Consider the following 24,478-nt stretch of genomic DNA (forward strand, 5'->3'; position numbering starts at 1 on the left):
GGTGCCTGTTTCAAATCTCCCATTTGAGACAATTGCAGTCATATCATCATGAAGCAATTCCTGGATAATGTTTCTTCGACATCTAAATCTTTGGAGCACAATCCATTGAGCTTTGTGATTTACTGAGTCAAGTGCTTTGGTCAGGTCAATGAATGCAATGAAGAATTCCTGGTGTTATTCTTGGATTTGTCTGGCACCAAAGACCATATTAGAGGTTCCTCTGGAAAGTCTAAAGCCACCCTGTGTTTCTGGGAGGATTTCCTCAGCCACAGGAAGTAGGTGATTCAGGAGAATGCATCTTAGGATTTTCCCTGCTATGTAAAAGAAGGAAGTATCTTGATCCTTTCCACAGTGTGATTTATCTCCCTTCTAGAAGATAATTGCAACTGTTACTTTTCTGAAATCGGGGAGTCCTTAGGAACAGTGCCTGGAGTCTTGATGTGAGCAATGGTCCTCCAGCTTTGAAGAACTCAGCTGGAATACCATCGGGGCCACGGGCTTTGTTGTTTTTCATCCATTTGATTGCTTGTTGCAGCTCTTCCATTGATGGTGGTTCACCAATGGATTTGTGGATAACCAGGAGAGTATCAGCTGCCACTGTGTATTCATGGTTGAGAGTTGTTGAAAATCCATCCAACAGCAGGCCTGATGTTCGAGGGGTGGCTTTGGGCAGTATTCATGGAGTGGGCACCCCCACTGCGCCCATAATGTGAACATTGTTCCCTTCCTTCTCTGTGGCTTGAACCACCACGGCGGCCCCTGCTCCACTCATATGGCCCCTCACACCCACTCCTATGGCATGTACATTACCCACCCCGTCCCGCCCATTTGATTTGTCTTTGAGCTATTGGCGTTGTTCCAGCAATAATTCTGAAATTGAGTCATTACCATAGCATAGAAACTGCAGCAGCCAGTTAGCCCTCACAAGCAGCATTTTCTTCTTGGGCAGTCCCTCAGTGTCTAGGATGGCTAGACAGTGGTTCTCCCACCTGTAGCTGACTTGCTTCCACTCCGGAGAGGTGGGTTCTACGGTGGCTGAATACTCCGCCACAGGTTTGGCAGATGGTAGTTGATGAGGTGGGTGGGATGCTCTGGATTCTGCGCTCTCCTTCTACTGTTTATGCTTGGCCTCCGCGTGCTCCACCCTGTGATGCTCGAGGTGATTGGTGCCTTCGCGGATGCTTCTTTTCAGTTTGAGCGTCTTAAGGCAAGAGATTCCCACGTGTCGATGGGAGTGTTGCATTTATTTAGAGAGGCTTTCAGAATGTCCTTGTAGCGTTTCCTCTGCTCTCCGAGTGATCACCATTGCAGAGCTTAGAGTAGAGAACTTGTTTCGTGAGTCTTGAGTCAGGCAAGTCCATCGCAGGTGGTTGAGCGTGACCAGTGCCTCGATATTGGGGAGATTGGCCTGGGAGAGGACACTCACATTGGTACACCTATCCTGCCAGTGGATTTGCAGGATTTTGTGAAGCAACATTAGCGATATCACTCCAGAGATTTGAAGTGGCTGATGTACATTTTCCATGTTTCTGATGCATACAGGAGTCGGGGACCACGGCTTCTCTAGAACATGAGCGTGGTGCTGGATTTGAAGTCTCGGTCTTCGAACACTCTGTTCCTCAGGTGACCCATTGGAGTTGTTACTGGATTTCATCGTCGAAGGGGTGGCAAGGTGGCACATTGATTAGCACTGCTGCCTCATATTTCCAAGGTCCCGGGTTCAATTCCAGCCTCGGATGACTGTATGTGTGGAGTTTACACTTTCTCCCCGTGTCTGCGTGGGTTTCCTCGGGTGCTCCGGTTTCTTCCCACAGTCCAAAGATGTGCAGGTTAGGTGGATTGGCCATGATAAATTGCCCCTTAGTGTCCAAACGGTTAGGCGGGGTTACTGGGGTACAGGGATGGGGTGGAGGTTTGGGCTCTTTCCAAGGGCTGGTGCAGACTCGATGGGCTGAATGGCCTCCTTCTGCACTGTAAATTGTATGATTCTATGATGTCTGCTTGCACCAAGAGGAGGCTTACGAGGTATGGGAAATGATTCACATTGTCCAGGGGCTCACCCTGGATCTTGATGGTCGGGGGGAAGTTTTGCGTGGCAGGAGTGGGGGCTGGTAGAGAACTTTTGTTTTCTGGATGTTTAGTCTGAGGCCCATTCTCTTATATGCCTTGGTGAATGCATCAACAATGTTTTGTAGCTCGACTGCTGAGTGTGCGTACACACAGGCATCATCTGCAGATGCAGCTCGATGACAGAAGTTGGGGTGGTCTTGGTTCTGGCCTGGAGGCATCAGAGGTTGAACAGTTTCCGGTTGTCCGATAGGTTAGCTCCACTCCATCGGGGAGCTTCAGGGTCCACAACCAGCAATGTGATAATGACCAGATAAACTTTGTGATGTTGATTGAGGGATAAATACTGATGGGGTATAGGGGATAAATCCCCTTCTCTTCTTTGAAATAGTGCCATGCAACCACCTGAGGGAAAACAAACCTTGGTTTGACATCCCAGCTCTGTGATAGCACTTCCAACAATGCAGTACTCCCTCAGTATGCCTGGATTATAGGTTTATATGACTTCACAGGAACTTGAACCCAGAACCTTCTCAGTCAGAGGCATGCATGCTACTGATCGGCCACAGTGAACAGCTCAAAATCAGTTACGGACTGAATCGTGATATGTTTTTCGATTGAAGTTCAGGCTGTGAATGTCCTGTGTGGATCATTCTCCAATGAACTCTTATTCTTTATTTCGGTAGGTGTTAACCTGTTCATTTGAAATGAGTATGAATTAATCACTGATGTCAAAGAGCACATTTAAGTAAATTACATTTAATATTAATACTGTTTGAAACGTGAATAAGTCAAGAAATCTTTACATGACTACTGTTTGCGGTTGAGGTGGAAGCATAAATTAATTCTTAAATCTGTGATTTGCCTTATGATACTGTACTTCTGTTGCACCACCATTAGATGGTACCAACATGCTGGTTGAATCAAATTCTTCTTCCCCACAGTCCAATTGCTAACATTAGCAGCCAGCGTATGCATCAGGTTTTAGGATATAGGCTAAATCAGACACGGCCTATTATAAAACAAACAGTACTGATTTACAAATGTAGACTCTAAACTATTAATCCAAAAATACTGTAACCTCTCAATGAATGCTGGTGCAACTATTGAATAAATGTCGAGCATGCCTCGCCATCAGTTAAATCAATATAAAATGTAGCAGACTTAGTTCATTACAATTTTGACATGTATCTGTCCAATTCAGATACTTTTGACCAGTTTCCGTACAAAAAGGTTTTAACTAGATGTCTTTTAATAGCGAAGAGAACAAAGGACAAACACAAGTACAAATTGAACAATCATTAAACACAGAATTAACCCATAAATTAACCCTACATATATTATACTAGAAATAGCCAAGATTCGGTTATATTACCTGCAAAGATGGCTTGATGGAAATGTGGGTCCGATTCTTGAGTCCCTCTGATCTATTGTCACGAAGGTGGGTCTCGCTGGCATTTTCTTCATTCCTTCCTTCTCTGGTCAGTCTCGGTTGGTCAAGGTCACCTCCCACGTCGAGCGAGTCTTTGTTCCTGATGTGCCTTGGGTGTCGATTTTTGTCCCCCTTCCGTTCGCGCCCTTTTGCCACTTCCTCTGATTTCTGCCAATGAAGCCTCGGGAGGGTGTCTCAGCCAATGGTCCGGTTGACAGGACACCTGAGCCCACCCCAGGTGTCCATCTCCGGGTGGTGTGGTCTGCATGTACTCCCTTACCAAATAAGGTAATGGTGGGAACTCTGGATGCCTGAGTCTGCTCAATCTGGGCTACAGCCAATAGATCGGTGCACATCAATAGGGTGCGATGATCTCTTGATGGGCGATTGACAGGGCAGGTCCAGGCATACCAAGGCAGCCTGTCTGAGTTTGTCTTTTCAAACTTGGCCAAGTCCGAATTCCCAGCAGGCCATTCGCTGAAGCTGACTGCAGTTTAATTTAAAGTGTCCACTTCTTTAATTTAGGATATCCAATTTTAATTGGGCTCAAAACTAGGCCTGTCAGGTTATCACTGACTGGAATGTCAATCCATCAATACAGCCAGCAGTCATGTCTAGGTTTGTAAAAGGCAGGATGCCGTTTGGCTATTTTGAAAGTTGAATGTTTTTCTTTGCGCTCTATTTATTTTTTAAAAACCTTAATTATTAGCAGTCCATTTGCCAATTTGGAATTATTGGAAGAAGACTGCGCGCGGTGGCATTCTTCTTCCGTGATCCCAACTATAGCTCCTACATTAGGGTACTGTATCTTTTTCTCTTTCCGATGTCAATCAATCTTTGAATTTCACCTATTCCCTGTTTAGAAACCAGCACCAGTCTCTGGGCCAGAATATACATTTACTGATTCTGGCTGGACCCATATACAGACCTGCACCCCAACCGGAGCTGTTCTGGAGTGCACAATTTGCAAGTTCAATCATATTTTTCTCATAACATACTGTGGAAATAATTTAATTCTCTATAAACCATTTTGTTGCAGTGACCTGCAGGATGCTTTGGTGATTCTGCAGCTCTATGAAAAGATCAAGGTTCCAGTGGACTGGAGTCGGGTGAACAAACCACCTTATCCTAAACTGGGTGCTAACATGAAGAAAGTGAGTTTTCTATGAAAGATTTGACTCTCTGGCAGGATATATCAGAGCTTTGTGCTAATTGACCGCAAATCATGTGTGATGAATACAGGATTTTAGATATAGTGGATTATAAATATTTGGAAAGGTACGGGTTGAAGGCCTGGGATAGAGTGTGATTGACTGCAGTAGTCACGTTTTAAAAAATAATCTTGTTTTGCAAGACCTGAAACTTTTAGGAGCCAGAGGTGAAATTGACCAGAGTGAAATATCTGGGCTGATGCACTGTTGATTGACGAGGAGGAGTCCCTGGGAAGTTAATGTGTTTTCAGCCTGGGGAGTTGATTTGTTTTCAGCGTCAGATGATGTCATTGCTGGGTGGAGCTAAGGTATTCAGACATTTTTGAGAAAGCTTTTGAGTTGAGTTCTGATCTAGCTAACACTGAGTCCACAAAGTAAGGTCACAGTAGGATAGCTTTTTAAATAAATTTAGTGTACCCAAGTAATTTTTTACAATTGAGGGGCAATTTAGCGTGGCCAATCCACATGCACAATCTTTGAGTTGGGGGGGGGGGGCGAAACCCACGCAAACATGGGGAGAATGTACAAACTCCACATGGACAGTGACCCAGAGCTGGAACTGAACCTGGGACCTCGGCGCCGTGAAACGACCCCTATCCCGACCGATTCAGGGCCCGATAATGGGCTAGGAGCGGGGCCGCGTCATTTACACGCGCCAGGCCTTGTCGCCGCGTAAAGGTGGCGCCGCATACATGACGCGGCCGGCGACGCATAACTTCCCGCGCATGCGTGGTTGCCGTCCTCTCCGAGTCCGCCCCGCAAGAAGATGGCAGACGGATCTTGCGGGGCTGCGGAAGAAAGGAGGTCCTCCTTCAGAGAGGACGGCCCGACGATTGGTGGGCACCGATCGCGGGCCACCCCACATTTGAGGTACCCCCCGGTGCAAGATTCCCCCCCCCCCCGCCCCCCGGCAGGCCCCCCCCCCCCCCCCCCCCCCCCCAGCGTTCCCGCGCTGTTCCCGACGGCAGCGACCAGGTGTGGACGCCGCCAGGGGGGAACCCGCCGTTTTGGGCTGGCCGCTCGGCCCGTCCGGGCCTGAGAATAGCAGGGGTGCCGGAGAATCGCCATTTTGGGTGTCTCGGGCGATTCTCCGGCCTGCGTCCCGCGGAACTCGACGGGGCCGTTCCCGCCGCTTGGGAGAATCGCGGGAGGGCATTGGACCGGCGTCGCGGGAAATTTTGGCGGCCCAGGCGATTCTCCCAACCGGCGCGGGAGTGGAGAATCGCACCCCCTATTTTTGTTTTCCAATTAAGGGGCAATTTAGCATGGCCAATCCACCTAACCAGCACATCTTTGGGTTGTGGGGGTGAAACCCACGCAGTCACGGAGAGAATGTGCATGTACCTGCTCTTTAGAAAGGGCTATCCAATTAATCCTTCTCTGCTGATCTTCCCCAATAGCCCTGTAATTTTTCTTTTTGCTTTTCAAGTGCATATAGTATTGTGGGTGCCTGGAACTCGCTACCGGAGGAGGTGGTGGAAGCGAGGACGATAGTGACATTTAAGGGGCATCTTGACAAATACATGAATAGGATGGGAATGGAGGGATACGGACCCAGAAAGTGTAGAAGATTGTAGTTTAGTCGGGCAGCATGGTCGGCACAGGCTTGGAGGGCCGAAGGGCCTGTTCCTGTGCTGTACATTTCTTTGTTCTTTTGTTCTTATATCTAATTCTCTTTTAAAGGTTAGTAATGAATCTACTTTCACTGTTTTGAATTTTCTAACCTCTCATTTAATTCTGAAAAATAAAACAGTGCATTTGTTAAATGTTGTTAAAACAATAGACTCCTCAACATGAGGAAGCGGATGACTTTCTCTGATCCAAAATTAACCCAAATGACAGTGAATTAGGGTGGGGTTCCAGGACTGCCTGTGCTATCTTGTTAAATGTAGTTTCATTTGTGGGGCCTTCTAGCATGATCCTGATGAAGGAACAAGTTTGAGGCCTCTCCATCTATCATTGGCATCAGAATGGCGGCTAGACGCCCAGCGTGATGCCCAACAATAGGTGCATAGAATTGGTGAGCAACGTCCGACCATCCCAGCAGATCTGCATCGCTGAACTGTATGGTACAGAATGATGAAGCTCAATCCAGAGCATCGTGTAGGAGGGGAGATGTCGGGGATTGAGTTCAAGCCCATGAGTCAGTCTTCCAGTTCTTGAATAGGTTTCAATATTCCATATTGCTGGTGGGATTTGTTCATTGAGTTGAAGTGAGCACAAATGACAGAAGACTAAGATTGAAACCCAGGCCATATGAAGCTGTACCACTACAGCCAACGGGTTTTGTTAAACTAAATGATCATTTAAAAAACAAAATTAAATCACTGATAATGAGTGAAACCAGAAAGTTGTTAATGTTATGGAGAGAAGTGGGTTTAATCTAGAACGGCCCTGATTCCCTCACTCACCACCCATCTGTAATCAGAAAGGTGTTTTTGATTTTAGATTTCCCCCTTTATAAATCACAGCAGTTTTTCTCCAGCCCATTAGTTTTGGAATGATCCATTTCCCTATCAATAACCCCACAGCAAACTCAAGATAGGATAAAATTAGACGGTTAGTTTATTTTACACATGCTCAAAACACGAGAAAAGGGTCCACAGTGTTGCTCCCATTCACTTTTTGCATTAATACAAGATAAGAGAGATAAGAGAAAGAATGAGGTACAGGGCAGTCATCAGAAATAAAATAAGAATTATTGTTTCCCTTGAGTCTAGAATCAAAAGTCTAATGGTGTATTCCTTCAGAGAGGTTAGCAGGTTGAAGGTGATGCAGGGTAATCCACTTTTCCAGTAACATTGATGTCCACGGTGGGAGAAGCACATAGAGATGAATTAGTCTTTTGGTAGGCACTGATATAGTGTTCAGATCCTCCAACACAAAAAGTGCAGATGAGGGCCAGACAATTTAAACTTGGACAGAGCTCCAGTTCTACTGCTGTTTAGTTGATGGAAGATGGCAGACTGTCTCCTTTAGCTTCACAAGGCAATATTACAGATTCTAGCAGCTTGGGGGAGTGGGGGTCAGGTGACAGAACACCCACTTCTTCCCCATGGTTTGGACATAGGATGTATATTCCTCATCAAGATTCTTCAGATGTTCTGTTTCGTCCATTAATAAAGTCTGATGGTCATTCGTCTTCGCAGATAGACCATCACCATTGGTCAGGGATTTGCCTCAGAAATGCAAAGGGGTCATTGTGCTTTTCCTCGTACTTTTATTTCTGCAGTCACAGGGGGTATTAGTGCCTCTTTAGAGGTAACAAGGTTGTTGTGGTTTTCTGATGGCTAGAAATGCCTTTTGTGTGAGTCGTAGCCTGTCATGGCTTCAGTCTTTGTCCATTATATATATATTTTAAATAAATTTATAAAATGGGCGGGATGATATATATATATATATTTTTTTTCTTTCATATCTTCTTGGCATGGCATTAACATATACCTTTTATTACCCAAAAGTTGGAAAACTGTAACTATGCAGTTGAGCTGGGAAAGAGCAAAGCCAAGTTTTCACTCGTTGGGATTGCAGGTCAAGATCTGAATGAGGGCAAACACATGCCAACTTTAGCCTTGATGTGGCAGCTAATGAGGAGGTGAGTGGTATTTTAACTTATGAGATTGATAAAAGCTAGATATTGATGGCACTGTAATGAAGTCTAACTGATGAATATTGGAAATATGGACAGTTTGGTATATTCTTGCTGCTTGGTTTTACCTTGTACATTGGGATAAAATAATCTAGGGGGTCTGTTCTGTCCTCGCATTGCGGCTGGCACATCTCCCGTTATTCCCAGTGAACAGCAGGAGAGCCCCTTAATGGGGATTGCTCCGAGTGTCGAATGGACCCAGCATGATCTGGATCGTGCCCTCGTTGGGTGTGAACCAGACTCGTATATTTAAACATGTCTTAAAATTCATTTAAATATGCGCAACCCATTTGAGGCCGGAATCTCTTGGCTTCCGGGATTCACCAGCCCCACCGGTGCAACGTGAGGCAAGCACAAATCAGTACTGGTCTCCACCAACAGAGACTAGATGTGATGACCATGCCGGAGGGCACGGAGGCCATTGGAGGCCCTGGCTGATTAGGTTCAGGGCAGGGCACTTCCCCAGCACTCAGGCAGTGCCAACATGGCACCTTGACAGTGCCAACCTGGCAAAAGCGTGCAGGTTGCTGGCCAATAAATTCTGATTGGCCGTGGCGTTGCCATGGAGGAAGCAACTATATGTTCCCCAAGCTACCAGGTAATTCAGAAAAGGTGTACGGCTTGAACATATTTCTTTTGTTTGCAGAACACAGGCCCCAGCGTACGAAAGTATGTCGCTTTGAGCAAGCGAAAATAAGTCACGTCAAGAGCTCAACTGAATATCTTAAATTAGTTGTTAGTGTGGATTTTAGCACACTCAGGATTGTTCAGCAGATGCTACCTAATTTCAGAATCACTTTACAGTTGATGTTTTGTTTAGTGTTGCAAGCATGGGCTAGTTCAGTACAATCTGTACTCTGCCTATTACGAACAGCTGGAGGAATATGTTTGATTCAATCAGCCAGTCATTGGGTTGTATTGCCTACGTACCTGACATTGCGCTGGCACTGAGTTTGCTCAGCGTCAGAACAACAAAATTCGGCCATTCAATTAGTTCCTCATTGCCCTGCTCTATTCACACATACATGCAAATCATTGCTCTTCAAACACCTGCTTCAACTTTGAATTTTCCTGAGTTTGAGATCTTCAGTGAGGTGGATGGATTACTGAAGCCTGTGCGAAATACATCAGGTCAGTCAGTTCGTGAGCTATGGGGGAAGCTGTTGTGGAATAAGAAACTATTGAATCTGCTTCCACCTGCCTTTCAGGCAATGCATCCCAGATCATAATAACTTGTTGCTTTTATCCTGCTTTAGCTTCAAGTAATTTTCATCAAATGTATTTAAAAGTAAAGTATTTTCTTTTGAGAAAAATAAATTTAGAGTACCCAATTATTTTTTTCCAATTAAGAGACAATTTAGTGTGGCCAATCCACCTAACCTGCACATCTTTGGGGTGTGGGGGTTGTTTTGTTATGCTCTTGTCGTAGCATAAGCTGCTTCCTTGATGTGCACTCTGACAAAGGAAGGTTCAGACTTGGAGATAGCTTTAACACGTTTATTAAACTATTAACAATTCTCCTACTTGGATTTGACGCTACTGTTAATCCTGCTATAGCTACTCAGACTGATGAACCAGTCTGCTACAATCCACGTGGTGGGAATGATATTCAATCAACCCTGTGTCTGTACTCACTGATTGTCTCCACTGCAAAGAGACTGAGCATGTGTGTTGTGTCCTTTTATATGGGTTGGTGTAATGCCCTCCTGTGGTAGTGTCACCTCTGTGTGTATCGTGACTGCCCATTGGTCGTGTCCTATCTTACTGACCTATTGGTTGACTGCCTGTGTGTCCTATCTCTGGTGTTCCCTCTCGTGTCTAGCTAGGTGTAGTGTATGTACATTAACCCTTTGTGTACTTACAGTGATATATATCACCACATCCCCCTTTTTTCGTGTTACATATTTTCTGTACAGTGTTAAAGAAAATTGAACAAATTAGGTAGATGAATGATACTCTGTACAAGTAAGGATAACAATGATCATTAAACAATAAGTCCAAATCATATGCATGAGTCCAAAGTTCATTAATTATTATGGTCGAGTGGCTTTCTTGTTTGGTTGGTGAGTTGGTGATGTTGATGGTGGCATTGCAATGTAAACGCCATCAGTGTCCCTGGTGCTGAAGGAACCAAGAAGTGGTCAAATCACTTCGTTGTCGGATTTGGACTCTTTTTTTTTCTTTCGATGCTTGTGGTGGTAATTCTTAATGGCATCTGTCCTGAAAGCCAGGTTGCCTGTTGGTAGTGCAGCAAAAGTGAAGTGGTAAGATGCATCGTCGTGCCATGGTATATCATTGTACTGAGCTGAGCAGTAACAGTGTCCCTCATTTGCAGAGTTGTACCATGTCGTACCAGTCGTAGTTCCATTGGTGTTGTTTTTGTCGTGCTTGTTGTCGACGTTGTTGCCTTTGGTGCGCTTCTTGCTATTGTCTTTGACATTCTTGTTGTGTTGGTTGGTTTTGTTGTTGAGTTTGTTGCGCTCAAGGACCACACTCTGTGGATAATACGAGTCCTTCACACAGTTACTCGTGTCAGAGTGCTTTGTGGCATCTGCTGTTTTCTTGAGCATGCCGACACTGAGTTCGCAGGGCTCCCCGTCTGGAGTCATGTCCGGCCTACTTGAATCAGCTTTGGCTTGTCGATGCTCCCCGTCTGGAGTCTGGTCTGTTTCACCGGAATCAGCTTTGGTGTCTTGACGCTCCCCGTCCGGAGTCATTGCAGGTTCACTTGAGTCAGCTGAGGGTTCTTGATGCACCCTGTCCGGAGTCATTTCAGGTTCACTTGCATCTTCTGAGGTTTCGTGATGCTCCCCATCCGGAGTCAAAACATTCAGGAATGCATTTGCTTGTGGAGAGGCTCGAGTGAATGAGGTTTGAAGGAACGTGGTGTCACCGGAGTCACCAGTAGTCTCACTGTGATTGTCGAGTGCCTCTGTACATTCTAGCTGAGGTCTGTCACGTTGCACATCTGGTATGGGAAGTGGGATGCCGTCGTCACTTGTCGCACATACAGTGGATAGAGCCTCAGTGTCTTCTTGTCGTTCACTTGAGCTGGGTAGACTGTCAGAGTCTTCTTCTGGTGGCTCAAATAATCTGGGTGGACTGTCATAGTCACTTTGTTGTTCATGTGAGCGTGGCAGACTGTCATAGTCTTCTTGCTGTGCACTTGAGCGTGGCAGACTGTCATAGTCTTCTTGCTGTTCACTTGAGCGTGGCAGACTGTCATAGTCTTTCCGTTGTTCACTTGAGCGTGGCAGACTTGCATTGTCTGCTGCTGGTTGCTCAGAGGAGGTTGCTAGACCCTCATGGTCTTGTTCATGCAAGGACTGCGCTTTGGAGTCTTGCATTGCTTCTATAGTGGAGTCTGTCCATGAGCTCGCTGTGGAGGCTTGTGTCACTGGAGTCACTTCTTGTGTGGAGACGTGCAGTTATCTCGCTGTGGAGTCTTTCATCGCTTTCTACGTGGAGGGTGGGACCCTTTGTGGTGCGTGGAACACTCTCTGTGTGGAGTCGGGGACCCTTCACGGTGCGTGGACCACTCCCTGTGTGGCAGCAGGCCGCTCTCTGCGGGCTTGTACCGCTCTCTGTCTCTTGGTGTCAGGCCGCAGCATAATCCTGCACTCACGAGTCGGGATGTCATATATGCTGGGCTGAAGATTCCCCAATCCGAAGAACCCGTCGTCGGGGTCTTCAATGTACAACACGTCTAGTTGCGGATCGGATTTGGTACTGGGGTAGCCTCTCAAGACGAAAGCTTCGTCTGAGTCGTTGTCTTCCTAGACCATATCATCACGTTTTGTGTCGGAGCTGGCATTGGGCTCGCGATGTTCAAAGAAGAATTCAAGGTCTGAGCCATAGTCTTCAAGGACTGTATCATCTCTTTGGGCAGTGCTACCTGCTTGTTGCAGGGTTCTGCGGAGGTTACTTTCAGCTACTGGTCGAATTTCAGGCATTGTGCTGTCGTTCCAGGTGAAAGAATCTCGTTTTGAGGCTTTAAAATTTTTTTTCCGTGTTTTGGGACTTTTCCCCTTTAAGTGGGCGTGGTCCGGGGCCTCTGACATCACGACGCGTGTGACGTAGTGCGTTGGAAGCGATTGCGCATGCGCAGATCACTGTATCTTTACTTGGGGCCTTTTTCGCACCTTGTCCAAGGTGGCTGCAATTCAAAACTGCCTTTCCTTGCTGCAAGCCTACCTCACGGTGAGTTTTGGCGCCTCTTTTACCTTTTCTTCTTGTATGTTCCTCGCAGAATTCTTGGAATTTGTCCAGGACTGCCTGGAATCGCTCTTGTTTTGCCCCTTTGAGTATTTGAAGGTCTGGAAGATTTCAGCTACTTCTGGACCCGCGATGGGTCGAAGCTTTATTTTCTCTGCATCCGCCACGCCATCTAAGTCGGACGCTACCAGATAGATCTCGAATCTCTGCCTGAACCAACGCCAGCTTTCACTGAGGTTGCCTTGGTACCTGAGCGGTTGTGGAACCGGAATCCCGAACATCATCTTGCCTGGCTGTTGTTGCTGGTTGTCACTGTTTGCTGAGTTGCAACTATATGGATTTAACAGTTCACTCCTGGAACCATGTTTTGTTATGCTCTTGTCGTAGCATAAGCTGCTTCCTTGATGTGCACTCTGACAAAGGAAGGTTCAGACTTGGAGATAGCTTTAACCCGCTTATTAAACTATTAACAATTCTCCCACTTGGAGTCGATGCTACTGTTAATCCTGCTATAGCTACTCAGACTGACGAACCAGTCTGCTACAATCCACGTGGTGGGTGTGATGTTCAATCAATCCTGTGTCTGTACTCACTGAGTGTCTCCACTGGAAAGAGACTGAGCATGTGTGATGTGTCCTTTTATATGGGTTGGTGTAATGCCCTCCTGTGGTAGTGTCACCTCTGTGTGCATCATGACTGCCCATTTGTCGTGTCCTATCTTACTGACCTATTGGTTGACTGCCTGTGTGTCATGTCTCTGGTGTTCCCTCTAGTGTCTAGCTAGGTGTAGTGTATGTACATTAACCCTTTGGGTACTTAGTGATGTATATCACCACAGGGGTGAGACCAGCACAGATATGGGGAGAATGTGCAAACTCCACACAGACAGTGACCGGAGGCCAGGAGCAAACCCAGGTCCTCAAGCACCGTAGGCAGCAGTGCTAACCACTGTGCCACCGTTCCGCCTCAGAATCAAAAGTATTTTCATCAGTACTCTAGTCCAGGCACTATTCTTTAACTCCTGACGTACCAATGGTAGTGATGATATTTCCTCTCACAGATCAAAGTAACACTATTTTCTTTGCTCCTAGGTATACATTGAACATGCTGGAGGATATTGGTGATGGAGAAAAGGTTAACGATGAGATCATTGTAAACTGGGTGAATAAAACTTTGTCGGATTCACAGAAAAGTTCCTCTGTTGCAAGCTTTAAGGTAATTTACTTTGTTGTTTTACTTGTAGATCCCCCGTGGCATTGCTCAAAGATAGAATTTTTGTTATTTAAAGCTACCTACCCATCAAAAAGGATTCCCCTTACCCACTGCATAAAAAAGCATTACATTATCGTTCAAAATAATATAGATGAATGAGAAGCATACATAATAGACAAATTGTCATACAAATGTACATTTATGTGCACCCCTTCTTCATTCTTAAATCTCTGATCAGCCCTTCAATCACTCATTCAGTAACTGCGCTGACATTCCCCAGTATTACACAGGTCAGCTTTACTTTCACAACCTGCTTCCATTTACTCAAAAGTTTTGTTTAATAATGTGACCATATAATGGCTGACAGTGTTGTCAATGAGTGAGAGATGGGGTGGGACTCAAAGCAGAGTCCATTTAGTCAGCAAACAGTCAATTTTGACAGTGGGTATGAACAACAGAAGAGTCTGCTTGAAGAGGCTCTGTGCATGACAGCAACAGTGTATTTACTTAATAGAGTCCACTAAATGATTGTACAGATTACAGCAAACAGCACCCATGACTGGAACTATGCATCCCAGGTTGAGATGAAGTGCGGTGCCGGGCAGCTCGGTAGTGCCCGTCTGACCGACCAGAATGGCGGGATCTTGTGGCAGATTCTGTGCTTGGAATGTCATTAATTATGCAAGGGCAAATTCCTCTGACTTTCCCGGTGGGCCGGCAGCTGATTTGTCCACCCCCACCTCAGCTGGAAGGTTCAACGGTCCCGGCGCCATATTTAAATACCAGCACACTCACAAAATCACAGAATTTACAGTGCAGAAAGAGGCCATTCGGCCCATCGAGTCTGAACTGGCCCTTGTAGAGCACCGTACATAAGCCTACACCTCCACCCTATCCCCACACTTTCATCCTTTCCCCGTAACCCCACCTTACCTTTTTTGGATACTAAGGGCAATTTAGCATGGTCAATCCACCTACCCTTGCACATCTTTGGACTGTGGGAGGACACCAGAGTACCTGGAGGAAACCCACGCAGACACGGGGTGAACATGCAGACTCCGCACAGAGAGTGACCCAAGCCTGGGACCCTGGCGCTGTGAAGCCATTGTGCTAACTATTATGCTACCGTGCTGTGCACTCATATCACTCTTTCCAGCCCACCTGTCTTCACCAGACCATGCAGGATGTCCTCAACCTAGAGTGAAGAGGCTAGCAGCTTCGAGAAGAAGTCTGTTCTTCAGCATAGTAGCACAAATGGATAGCACTGTGGCTTCACAGCGCCAGGGTCCCAGGTTCGACTCACCGCTGGGTCACTGTCTGTGCGGAGTCTGCACGTTCTCCCCGTGTCTGCGTGGGTTTCCTCCGGGTGCTCCAGTTTCCTCCGACAGTCCAAAGACGTGCAGGTTAGCTGGATTGGCCATGATAAATTGCCCTTAGTGGTTAGGAGGTTAGGAGGAGTTATTGGGTTATAGGGATAGGATGGAAGTGAGGGCTTAAGTGGGTCGGTGCAGACTCGATGGGCCGAATGGCCTCCTTCTGCACTGTATGTTCTATGTGCGATGTTAACGGACTATGTTCAATTCAACCACTTTCCCGTGAGCCCATCACCTGCAAGACGCCCACTCCCCACTTGGACCTCTACCCACTGCCTCTGGAGTCTTCATCCATTCACCTTCAGTAAACGACGTGGTATCCCTTTTTTTGAGCTTTTCATGAAGACTTGTCAAGGTCCAGTTTCCCTCCTCTCTGCCTTCCATTGTTCCTCTACTTCATCCACCTCCTTGCCCCTCGGCCTGACATCATGAGTCCTTGCCCCAGCCGCCTCTCCTTGCACAGCCTTGTTTCCACATTTTCACCATTGTCTTCATCAGGCCCCCTCCTCACTTCACACTCCATCCCCGGTCGCACTTTGGACCTTTATTCAGGCGACTTCTTGAGTCCCAAAGCACAGTGCTATCCAGATAAACACTGGTGTGTGGCACCAGGGTTGAAGGAGACCCCTGTACTCCCCAACCCCAAGTGCGGTACTGATCGACTTGGTGACACAGGAGGGCCCATGGGTCCAGCAGCACGGTGCTGTTCTTGAAGAACAGCTCGGCATGGCGATGGAGGCAGGAACCAGTTTGCCCCGGTGTGGTGAGCAGTGCATCAGGGGAAGCACAGTAACATGGCAGAAAGCATTGATGCACTCACCTCAATCTCTTGTCATCTGAGGACCGCTTTATGCACACCACCCTTTAGCAATCAGTTTTGATGCTGTTGTGGTTTCCCACTTGCATGACACACGATTGGTAGATCTGATGGGATATCGGCAGGGAGCTGTTTTAATGAACATTCAAGAGATACAAATGGAATTTGCTCCACCTGCCAGCAGGATGACCAACCCATCATTAACCTGCCATTGGGAGTATTGCAACAAAATTTTACACGGCCGAGTTTCTGTCTTTTTGCCGCTCGCCAGATTCTCTGCACCCGCCCGCCTCCAAACCCACTGTGGGTGGATTGGGAGAATTCCGCCCTATAACTGTCTCCCGATAAAAACAGGATCACATCTCCAGTAAAATTAAATGAATGGAGGATAGTTACCTAGCACAAATCATGTGGGTAAAATCAATCCCAGCCACTTATAGCAGTGTGATCTCTAAGTACAATCGACTTAGAGGGAAATTACCCAATCACCTCCATTCTGGCCAGGACTTGTGATGCCTTTGTTTCTGTTGCCCCTGAACACATTCAAGTCTGGTAATCAAATTAAGTGGAACAAATGATTGCAGTGATTTCTTGTAAGGAAGAAGTTTGATGGTCATCTGGATACTATTTAAAGGTGACATCCCACACCAACCTGTGTAGGGTTGAGAGTGAGCACTTTGAGTCTGAAATTCATTAACTCCCTGGGCTGGATTTTAAGCACCACCCGTTGCGTGTTTCATGGCAGTGCAGACAGCCAGCCATTGGCTGGAGTCGGGATCACCTGATCCCGCCGTTGTCAATGGGGTTTCCTGTTGAATGCCCTTTTCGCTGCTGTGAACCCCTCAACAGGGGTGCACCGTCGGTGGGCCCAGAAGATCCCACCGGCGTGAACGGCCGGAACGTTTCTGCCCCAGTGTGCGCGGGCCTCTCTCCTAGCTATGGGTTTTGGTGGCAGCTGTGTTTGAGATAGCGGTGACCCGATAGCAAGGATTGTTGCTGGTTCCCTGTGTAAGAACACCAGGCCCATAAGAGTGTACAGTTTGGGGGAGCTTTTCTGATGTATGTCATCCAATAACATCCATGTTATTCAATATACAGGACAAAGAAATTAGCACAAGTATACCAGTACTGGATCTGATCGATGCAATTCAGCCCGGGTCAGTCAGGTATGACCTTGTGAAGACTGGAGATCTGACAGATGAAGAGAAACTTCAAAATGCCAAGTGAGTAGCCTATACGCTAGCAGCATCATTTCAGGAGAAGGTATATAATTAGGAGAAAGGAATGGAAGGGCATGTTGATAGCATAAGCTCTGACATAGACCTGTTGGGCTGAATAATTCTATGTAATTCTGGTATTGTTGGATAAAGCAGGGACAAAATAAATGTACTTACTGAAAGGACGAGATCCTCTATCGTCCCCATGACCTGTTTCCCAGCAGCTGGAGGCGGTCTGCCATTGGCAGAATCTTCTGGTTCCGCTGCTGTCAATGGGATTTCCCATTCAAAATCCACCCCGCACCGGGTGTGCTGTCGGCTGGACTGGAAGATCCTGCAGGCGTGAACAGCCAAAAGATTTGACCAAAGTGGTTAAAATAGAGTTTCAGGATGTAATTGCTAATGAAATTTGACCTTACTTTGAACTTTGTTCATCCAAAACTCTGTCCGTACATGCTCCAAATCTCATTAATCCATGCCCCCTGTGCTTGCTGATCTTCACTGCCTCCCTGCCCAACAACACCTCAATGTTATGATCCTCACCCTGGTTTTCAGATTTCTCAATGGCCTGTCCATCCCTCCCCCAACTTTACAAGTCTTTGAGATCCCAGTGCTCCTCCAATTCTGCCCCTTGTGCATTCTTGATTGTAATCAGCCCACCAGCGGTGGCATTAATTTGATCTGCCAAGGCACCTAAGCTCTGGAATTCTCTTGTGAAACCCCTCCGTCGCTCTCCTTTAAGTTGTTCCTTAAAACCTACCTCTTTGATCATTCTTGATGTTTCCTTATATGGCTCAGCATCAAAAATGTTTTTTTTTGTGTTGACATTGCTCTTGTGAAAGCATATTGGGAAGTTGTACTATGTCAAATGTGCCAGATAAATTACATATGGTGCTGCTTGGAGTTAGTTTCAAGTTGCTCTTTATTGTATGTTTTTTGGCCAATTGCAAGATTAACCCTTTATAAGACAGAGAATGTAGTTAGTCATCTCTCAATTTGGATACTGCAGAGATTCACTGCACCTGCTATCCAGACTGCATCTTAGGCCTGACTGGAGAACTCCTAATCCCAATGCCATGTACTGGAGCAGACAGAGGGCAAAATTTGGGGTGTCAACATGAAACAGGAAGATGACATAGAAGAGAGGATTTCAGATTCTTGAAACCTTTTTAAATAAAAATTGTTTACAGGATGTGGCATCACTGGCTAGGACAGCATTTATTGCCCATCCCTAATTGCCCTTGGAAAAGGTGGTGGCAGCCTTTGTGAACCGCTTGCAGTTCCTATGGTATAGGTACACCCATTGTGCTGTTAGGGAGGGAGTTCCAGGATTTTTTTTGACCCAATGGCAGAGTATGGTGGGTGATATAGTTCCAAGTCATTATGGTGAGTGACTTGGAGGAGAACATAGAGGTGGTGGCATTCCCATGTATCTGCTTAGGTGGCTTTACAGAATGGATGACCATCATCCATTAAGTGACAAGTGTTGTTCTCCCAGTATCTGGACTAGAGCCTCCACTTTTCCTCATATATATATATATATATCATTGAATTCAGTGAAGAAATAGAGAGAGTATGGGCGCAATTCTCCAAAATGGAGACTACGTGTTCGCGCCGTCGTGAACGCCGTTGTGCCACTGGAACGGTTCACGCCGCTCCAGCCTCCCTTCCCGGTGCCAAATGGGCGCCACGCCAACCCGCGCATGCGCAGTTGGGCCGCGCCAACCCACGCATGCGTGGGAGACTTCTTCAGCGCGCCGGCCTCTATGCAACATGGCGAAGGGGTTCAGTGGCCGGCCACGCAACAAATTAGGCCCGGGGGAGGAGAGGCCGGCCCGCCGATCGGTGGGCCCTGATCGCGGGCCAGACCCCATCGGAGGCTCCCCCCCGGGGATGGAGCCCCCCTCTCCCCCCCCACCCCCTCCCACAGGCCGCCCCCCTCTCCCCCCCCACCCCCTCCCACAGGCCGCCCCCCTCTCCCCCCCCACCCCCTCCCACAGGCCGCCCCCTGACCCTTCACGCAGAGTTCCCGCCGGCAGCGACCAGGGGTGAACGGTGCCGGCGGGACTCTGCCGTTTCAGCGCGGCCCATTCGGGCCAGAGAATCGGCGGCCCAGCTGCAGACAGCGGCTTGCGACCGACAACGCGCCAGCGCAAATGGTGCAGATTCTCCGCACCTTGGAGAATCCCGTGCCGGCGTCAGGGCGGTGTGGCGCGGTTGCGGCGATTCTCTGGCCCAGTGCGGGGCTCGGAGAATCGGGCCCTCTATCCAAGTTTACAGATGATACCAATCAGGCACAGTAAGTTTTCAGCATGGGAGCAGGAAGTTACAAGGGGACATAGATAGATTAAGTGCTGGATTTCAAATATAGGGAAATAATGCTTTTGTTGGCCACCTCTGATGAGGTGACACCCTCATCAGAACTGGGTATTAAGTGAGACCTTTACTTTTCGCTATAAATTAGAAGTCATAAGAAATGGAACCAGTTGCACTTAGAATTGTTGAAATGGGGTGCGTCCATCCTGACTATCCCTAAAGATCTCACCTGTTGAAAACTCCCAATTCCTTCACCCAACCAATGGTGGACATGCCTTCACTCAACCTCAGCCTGAAATCTTGTAAATTCCCCCTGCAAGCCTGCCTGTCCACCTCTCTCTCCTCCTTTGAACCTGCCTCCTTAGCCAAACTTTTGGTCACCTGTCCTTATATCTTTGTGGTTTTGTATCAGTTTTAGTTTAATTATGATCCTGTGAATAATCTTGGACCATTTTAGGGCAGTAACGGTGCTGTATAAATTCAAGGTGTTGTTTGATGCCCGAGGGCCTGATCATAACAAGGCAGGAAATGAGAAGGATAATTTCAAAAAGTCAGAAGTCTACAATTCCTACAATAATTTAGCGTACCATTTCATTCAGCACTGCTTGTTAAGTTTCTGCAGCACTCCGAACTACCATTCAGACCACAAGAAGTGTCAGAAATCTGCCAGCAATAGTTAAATTAGTGCAGTTGCACAGCATGTTTATTCATTTAACTGGAACAATGAGGTTGCTTTTATTAAAAACTTGTGCCCGGCCCAAATACATTTGATTCTGTTGTTTTTTTCTCCAGGTACGCCATTTCAATGGCAAGAAAAATTGGAACTCGAGTCTATGCTCTTCCAGAGGACCTAGTTGAAGTAAAACCGAAAATGGTTATGACTGTTTTTGCATGTTTGATGGGAAGAGGAATGAAGAGGGTCTGAAAGATCTGACCCACGTTAAATTGATCTATTTTCTTTTCACTAGTTCCTAGCCTGGGGTGCAACTTTCAAATGTAGGACATTTGCTTTGATTTGCTCCTGTTTTGTCACAACCATTTTAACTGGCTTTGCTACTGCTGAGATAATCATGGTAGATTGAAGATCCATGTTTCCCCAGTGATTGTAAAGAAAAATCCTTCAGCAGGATGCTTACTAGAACGCATGCTGAGCTACTGAAACTCTATGCATACTCGAAACTTCCTGCACTAAACCAAAACGGGTTGCAATTGGTGCTTAAATAATACCAATCACAATACTTACTCATTGACCAAACCATTTACCTATTTCAACAAGTACCACTTGAGTAGTGTCAAAAGAGCTTATTTGTCGGCAAATGTTTTCAGAACTTGTTCTACTGTGCCATGGTGATGCAGCAGAAGAGGCCCTGAGGACATTTGCTCCTTCTGGAAAATGACCCAGGTTTTGCTCGAGCATGATACTATGCTACATATCCGGTTAGATTTGTTTGTGCAGATTTAGGTTTTAAAATGTGTTGCCTACAAAGTTACTGGAAGTGCGAGCTGACAATGTAGAGAGTGAAACGGGGCATCTGGAACCTTGGTGAACAACAGGCCCAAGTATCTATCTCCTTAACCAATAAAACTAAAGAAGGAACTGCAAAAGTTGGTGAATTCAATATCAGATCAGGCTCCATGAGAAACAGAAAGGGAAGGGGGGGGAGGAATATTGGATTGAGAGATGGAAGAAAAGAGAAAGGAAAATGAATTAAAATTTGACATTATATTTAATATTGCCTCGAACACTTCACAAGCTGAAAGAATGAGATGCCTAATTTATAATTGTTCACTTTCTGTGCCAGAGAGGTTGATTGGCTAATAATTATCACATCAAAATGATCCTTGTGTTGGTAATTACTAGACTTCAGTACAATGGACATTCAATGTTCAAATGCAGAAACTTGGTGGAAATCATAAGGAAATTGAAGTGCAAAGTGCAGTATTTGTGAGGCTAACCGCAAAGCAACACAAATTGGCTAGGAACTAGGGGCAATTTGACATTCACAGGAAGTTTTTCTCATGCCCCAAGTTGCTGGCTAATTTGCGTATTCATAACAGGGTGCGTCAGTCAGATACTGTTAATTTTTTCAGACTAACCTGGCCCATTCTGCTTTGTCAATGATATTTCTATCGCAGATTGATGTTATAAACCAGCATTTCTGTTACAGCTAGATTCAGACCTTAAATTTAGCTGCTTCAATGTGCTTCACAAAGATCAAAGCATATGTTACTTGTAGCGTGTGTAGTCCCAACATATTAGCCCAGATCCATTATTGACAATGGGGAATGAACATGCAACCCATTTCTATCATATTCCCTTGTCATTTACAGCTTAGGTGCTGGCCCATAAGCGGGTTAACACTTCTACGATAGGATTTTCAGCAGGATTTTCTATCCATTAACCCTGCAAACAGTGCACCCTGGGCAATATCCTCTAACTAAATACTGGAAAATGGTCCTACTTTCTAAACAAATGAGCTTGCATTAGTGCACATAGAATGTCTCTTTGGTCATTCCTTCTCTGAATCCAGAAACAATTGAACAGTATTGAATGTAAACTAACCAAAATGGCCCCTAATGTGTTGTCTCATTTACAGCAATTCTAGAGAATCTAATTTGCTGCATTTCATTTTCATAACTACTTTTCTACCCCCAAAAAGTGTGTTTTTATATTTTGGTTATGTAAAATTCATTTTAAAATGCCAGCTTTAAGCATAAGATGCTGTTTATTTAAGGTACTTGCAAACCAGAAATTCATGCCTTCATATAAATATCCTGATGAAATAAAAATTAAAAAATGGTTTGACATCTTGCAAGTAAAGCAAAAGAAAATTGTATATCTACATTTTTTTTCCATCTTTCTCTGCCCCGCAAATTGGAATCTTGGTTTATTTAATAAGGACACGGTGTGTCCACACTGAATAAAATAAAGAAACGTAGTTTTATTTATGTCACGATATATACACTGCCCAGTAGATCCCTACTGGATTCCTGATCTGGTCGGTCAGTGCCTTTTATACAGAGGTTAATAGAGATCCCCCACCCCTAGCAGGGAGCTCATACTCCGCAAGGACTACGGGAAAGATAATCATTCCCACCCCGTCCTGGCTAATACAGTTTATTTTTGTTTTTTGTTCCACTCTCTAGCCCAGAGACATTCATTAAGTGTAGCACTCTTAATACTGTCCCAACTGCTATCAATTAATACAGAGCAGCAACTATTGATAGCACTCTCAGCTGAGCTAGAAGGTTGTGGACTCAAGTACTAGTAACTTGAACATTTCATCCAGACATGTACTTCAGTGCAGCGCCGAAAGAATGCTGTACTGTAGGAGGGGAATCTTACAGAGGAGGCGTTAAACTAAGGCCCTGACTGATTATTGATGAGAGCACAAAAGATCTCACGGCCACTTGTCGAATAATTGTTTCCCCTCAACTGAACACCATAAGGACAGGGTATTTGCCTGGTTTTCTGTTTGTGAGACTTGGTGGGAAAGTTGTCTGCCTGTAACAGTGCCTATATTCCAAAAGTAATGAACTGGCTGCCAAATGCTCTGTTATGTCATTCTTACTGAAAGTGTTTTACAAACCTCATTAAACCTGCGAGCTTCCTCATCGGTATGGCAAAGTACCACATGGAGCTTGCCGGCTATATCAGGAGACAATCCCTAATTTAGCTACAGTGATTTCAGGTTCAGTCCAACTATGTGATGGAGGAGGATCTACAGGGCATATCCCTGTTGGGCCTTTGAGATAATTATGTGGGTGTATCAGTTTGCATGACATAAGACTCACTCTTTTGGCTTGGCAGAATACTTTTACATTGGATTTTACAGCACAGAAACAGACCATCCAGCTCAACAGGTCTGTGCCAGTGTTAAAGCTCCGTTTGAACCTCCTCCCACCTTACTTCATCTCCCTTTCATTCACTTCTATTGCTTCACCATGTGTACCTACAGTCAACCCAAAAAGACTGGAATTGCGAAATCAGTTTGACATGTCCTGACATAAACATTATGTGGCTCAGGAAAAGACAAATGTACTCCTTGATAGGTAAAGAGCACAGTCCTTACTTATTCTCTTCGTCCCCTTGAGGGACATAAGGCTGCTATGAGCTTACGCCACCTTTCTCTATCTGAAGAACATAGTACAGCTGTGATAAAACAGACAGACATGAACAGCGATCCAACTTCAGACCGACTCTATTTCGATGTTCCATGCATGATTGACTGGCTGACCTTTTCGTGCAGGACATTCGTTGAAATAATAGAACACATTTAAATGAAGCATGGCAGGAATTTCTGTCTGTATGGGACAGAATTATGTTGGATACACCTTTTCCCCATTTGGATCGAGCCTGAGGATCCATGCATGATGTAGCTCCTAAGAGGGCCTAGGGATTTGTCTTTGATACTTTTCATGGCCTGCTATTTCGTGCGTTTTGGGGGTTTTTTTGTAATTTTTACAATATTTAGAGTTTAATATTTTTATTAGAACAGAAGGTAAGCATCTAAAATAGTTGAATACTGTCTGTTAATTAATTTCAAGCTGGCTGCAATCAACACATTTAGAAGACTTCATAGAACAGGAAGAGCTGAAGAGACGAGCTCTTGTAGGTTTTCATGGGAGCTGAGCGAATGGTAAGTGCAAGGCAGTGTTCCTCAGAAATCGACAAGTCAATGCCAATTCTGCAACAGTCCCAGTGTGACATTGCATGGCTGAATGGTACAAGATAAAAGAAGGATGTGCCAAGGAGATCAGCAGGCGTCAAAGTCAGACTGCCCACACCTGCGTCTGCCCACACCGACCAAGATTGTCTCTGCAGCCTTTAGATTGCCAGGGAATCGATCGCAGAACTATAACCATCTGCTGCAAAGTAACACGCACAATCGTGATATCACTGCTGGGGGGCAGTGACGGTTACTTCCCTGCTTTTGGCTTCTGTATTATCAACCAACATGTTTTCCCA

At 45.8% G+C, this 24,478-nt stretch overlaps 1 protein-coding gene across 4 annotated transcripts in view; it reads left to right on the forward strand.

Moving 5' to 3' along the window:
* lcp1 (lymphocyte cytosolic protein 1 (L-plastin)) overlaps window positions 1-22,315 on the forward strand; it is a 126,625-nt gene extending 104,310 nt beyond the window's left edge. For all 4 annotated transcript variants that reach the window (XM_072514286.1, XM_072514285.1, XM_072514288.1 and 1 more), the window contains 5 exons: window positions 4,539-4,653; window positions 8,172-8,305; window positions 13,666-13,789; window positions 17,075-17,199; window positions 20,302-22,315. In XM_072514286.1, the coding sequence (XP_072370387.1) occupies window positions 4,539-4,653; window positions 8,172-8,305; window positions 13,666-13,789; window positions 17,075-17,199; window positions 20,302-20,434 (631 nt within the window). In that variant the 3' untranslated portion in view covers window positions 20,435-22,315. The remainder of the gene's footprint in view (window positions 1-4,538; window positions 4,654-8,171; window positions 8,306-13,665; window positions 13,790-17,074; window positions 17,200-20,301) is intronic.
* The last annotated feature ends 2,163 nt before the right edge of the window (window positions 22,316-24,478 follow it).

Source organism: Scyliorhinus torazame, chromosome 8 (assembly GCF_047496885.1).
Source record: "Scyliorhinus torazame isolate Kashiwa2021f chromosome 8, sScyTor2.1, whole genome shotgun sequence".
NCBI lineage: Eukaryota > Metazoa > Chordata > Chondrichthyes > Carcharhiniformes > Scyliorhinidae > Scyliorhinus > Scyliorhinus torazame.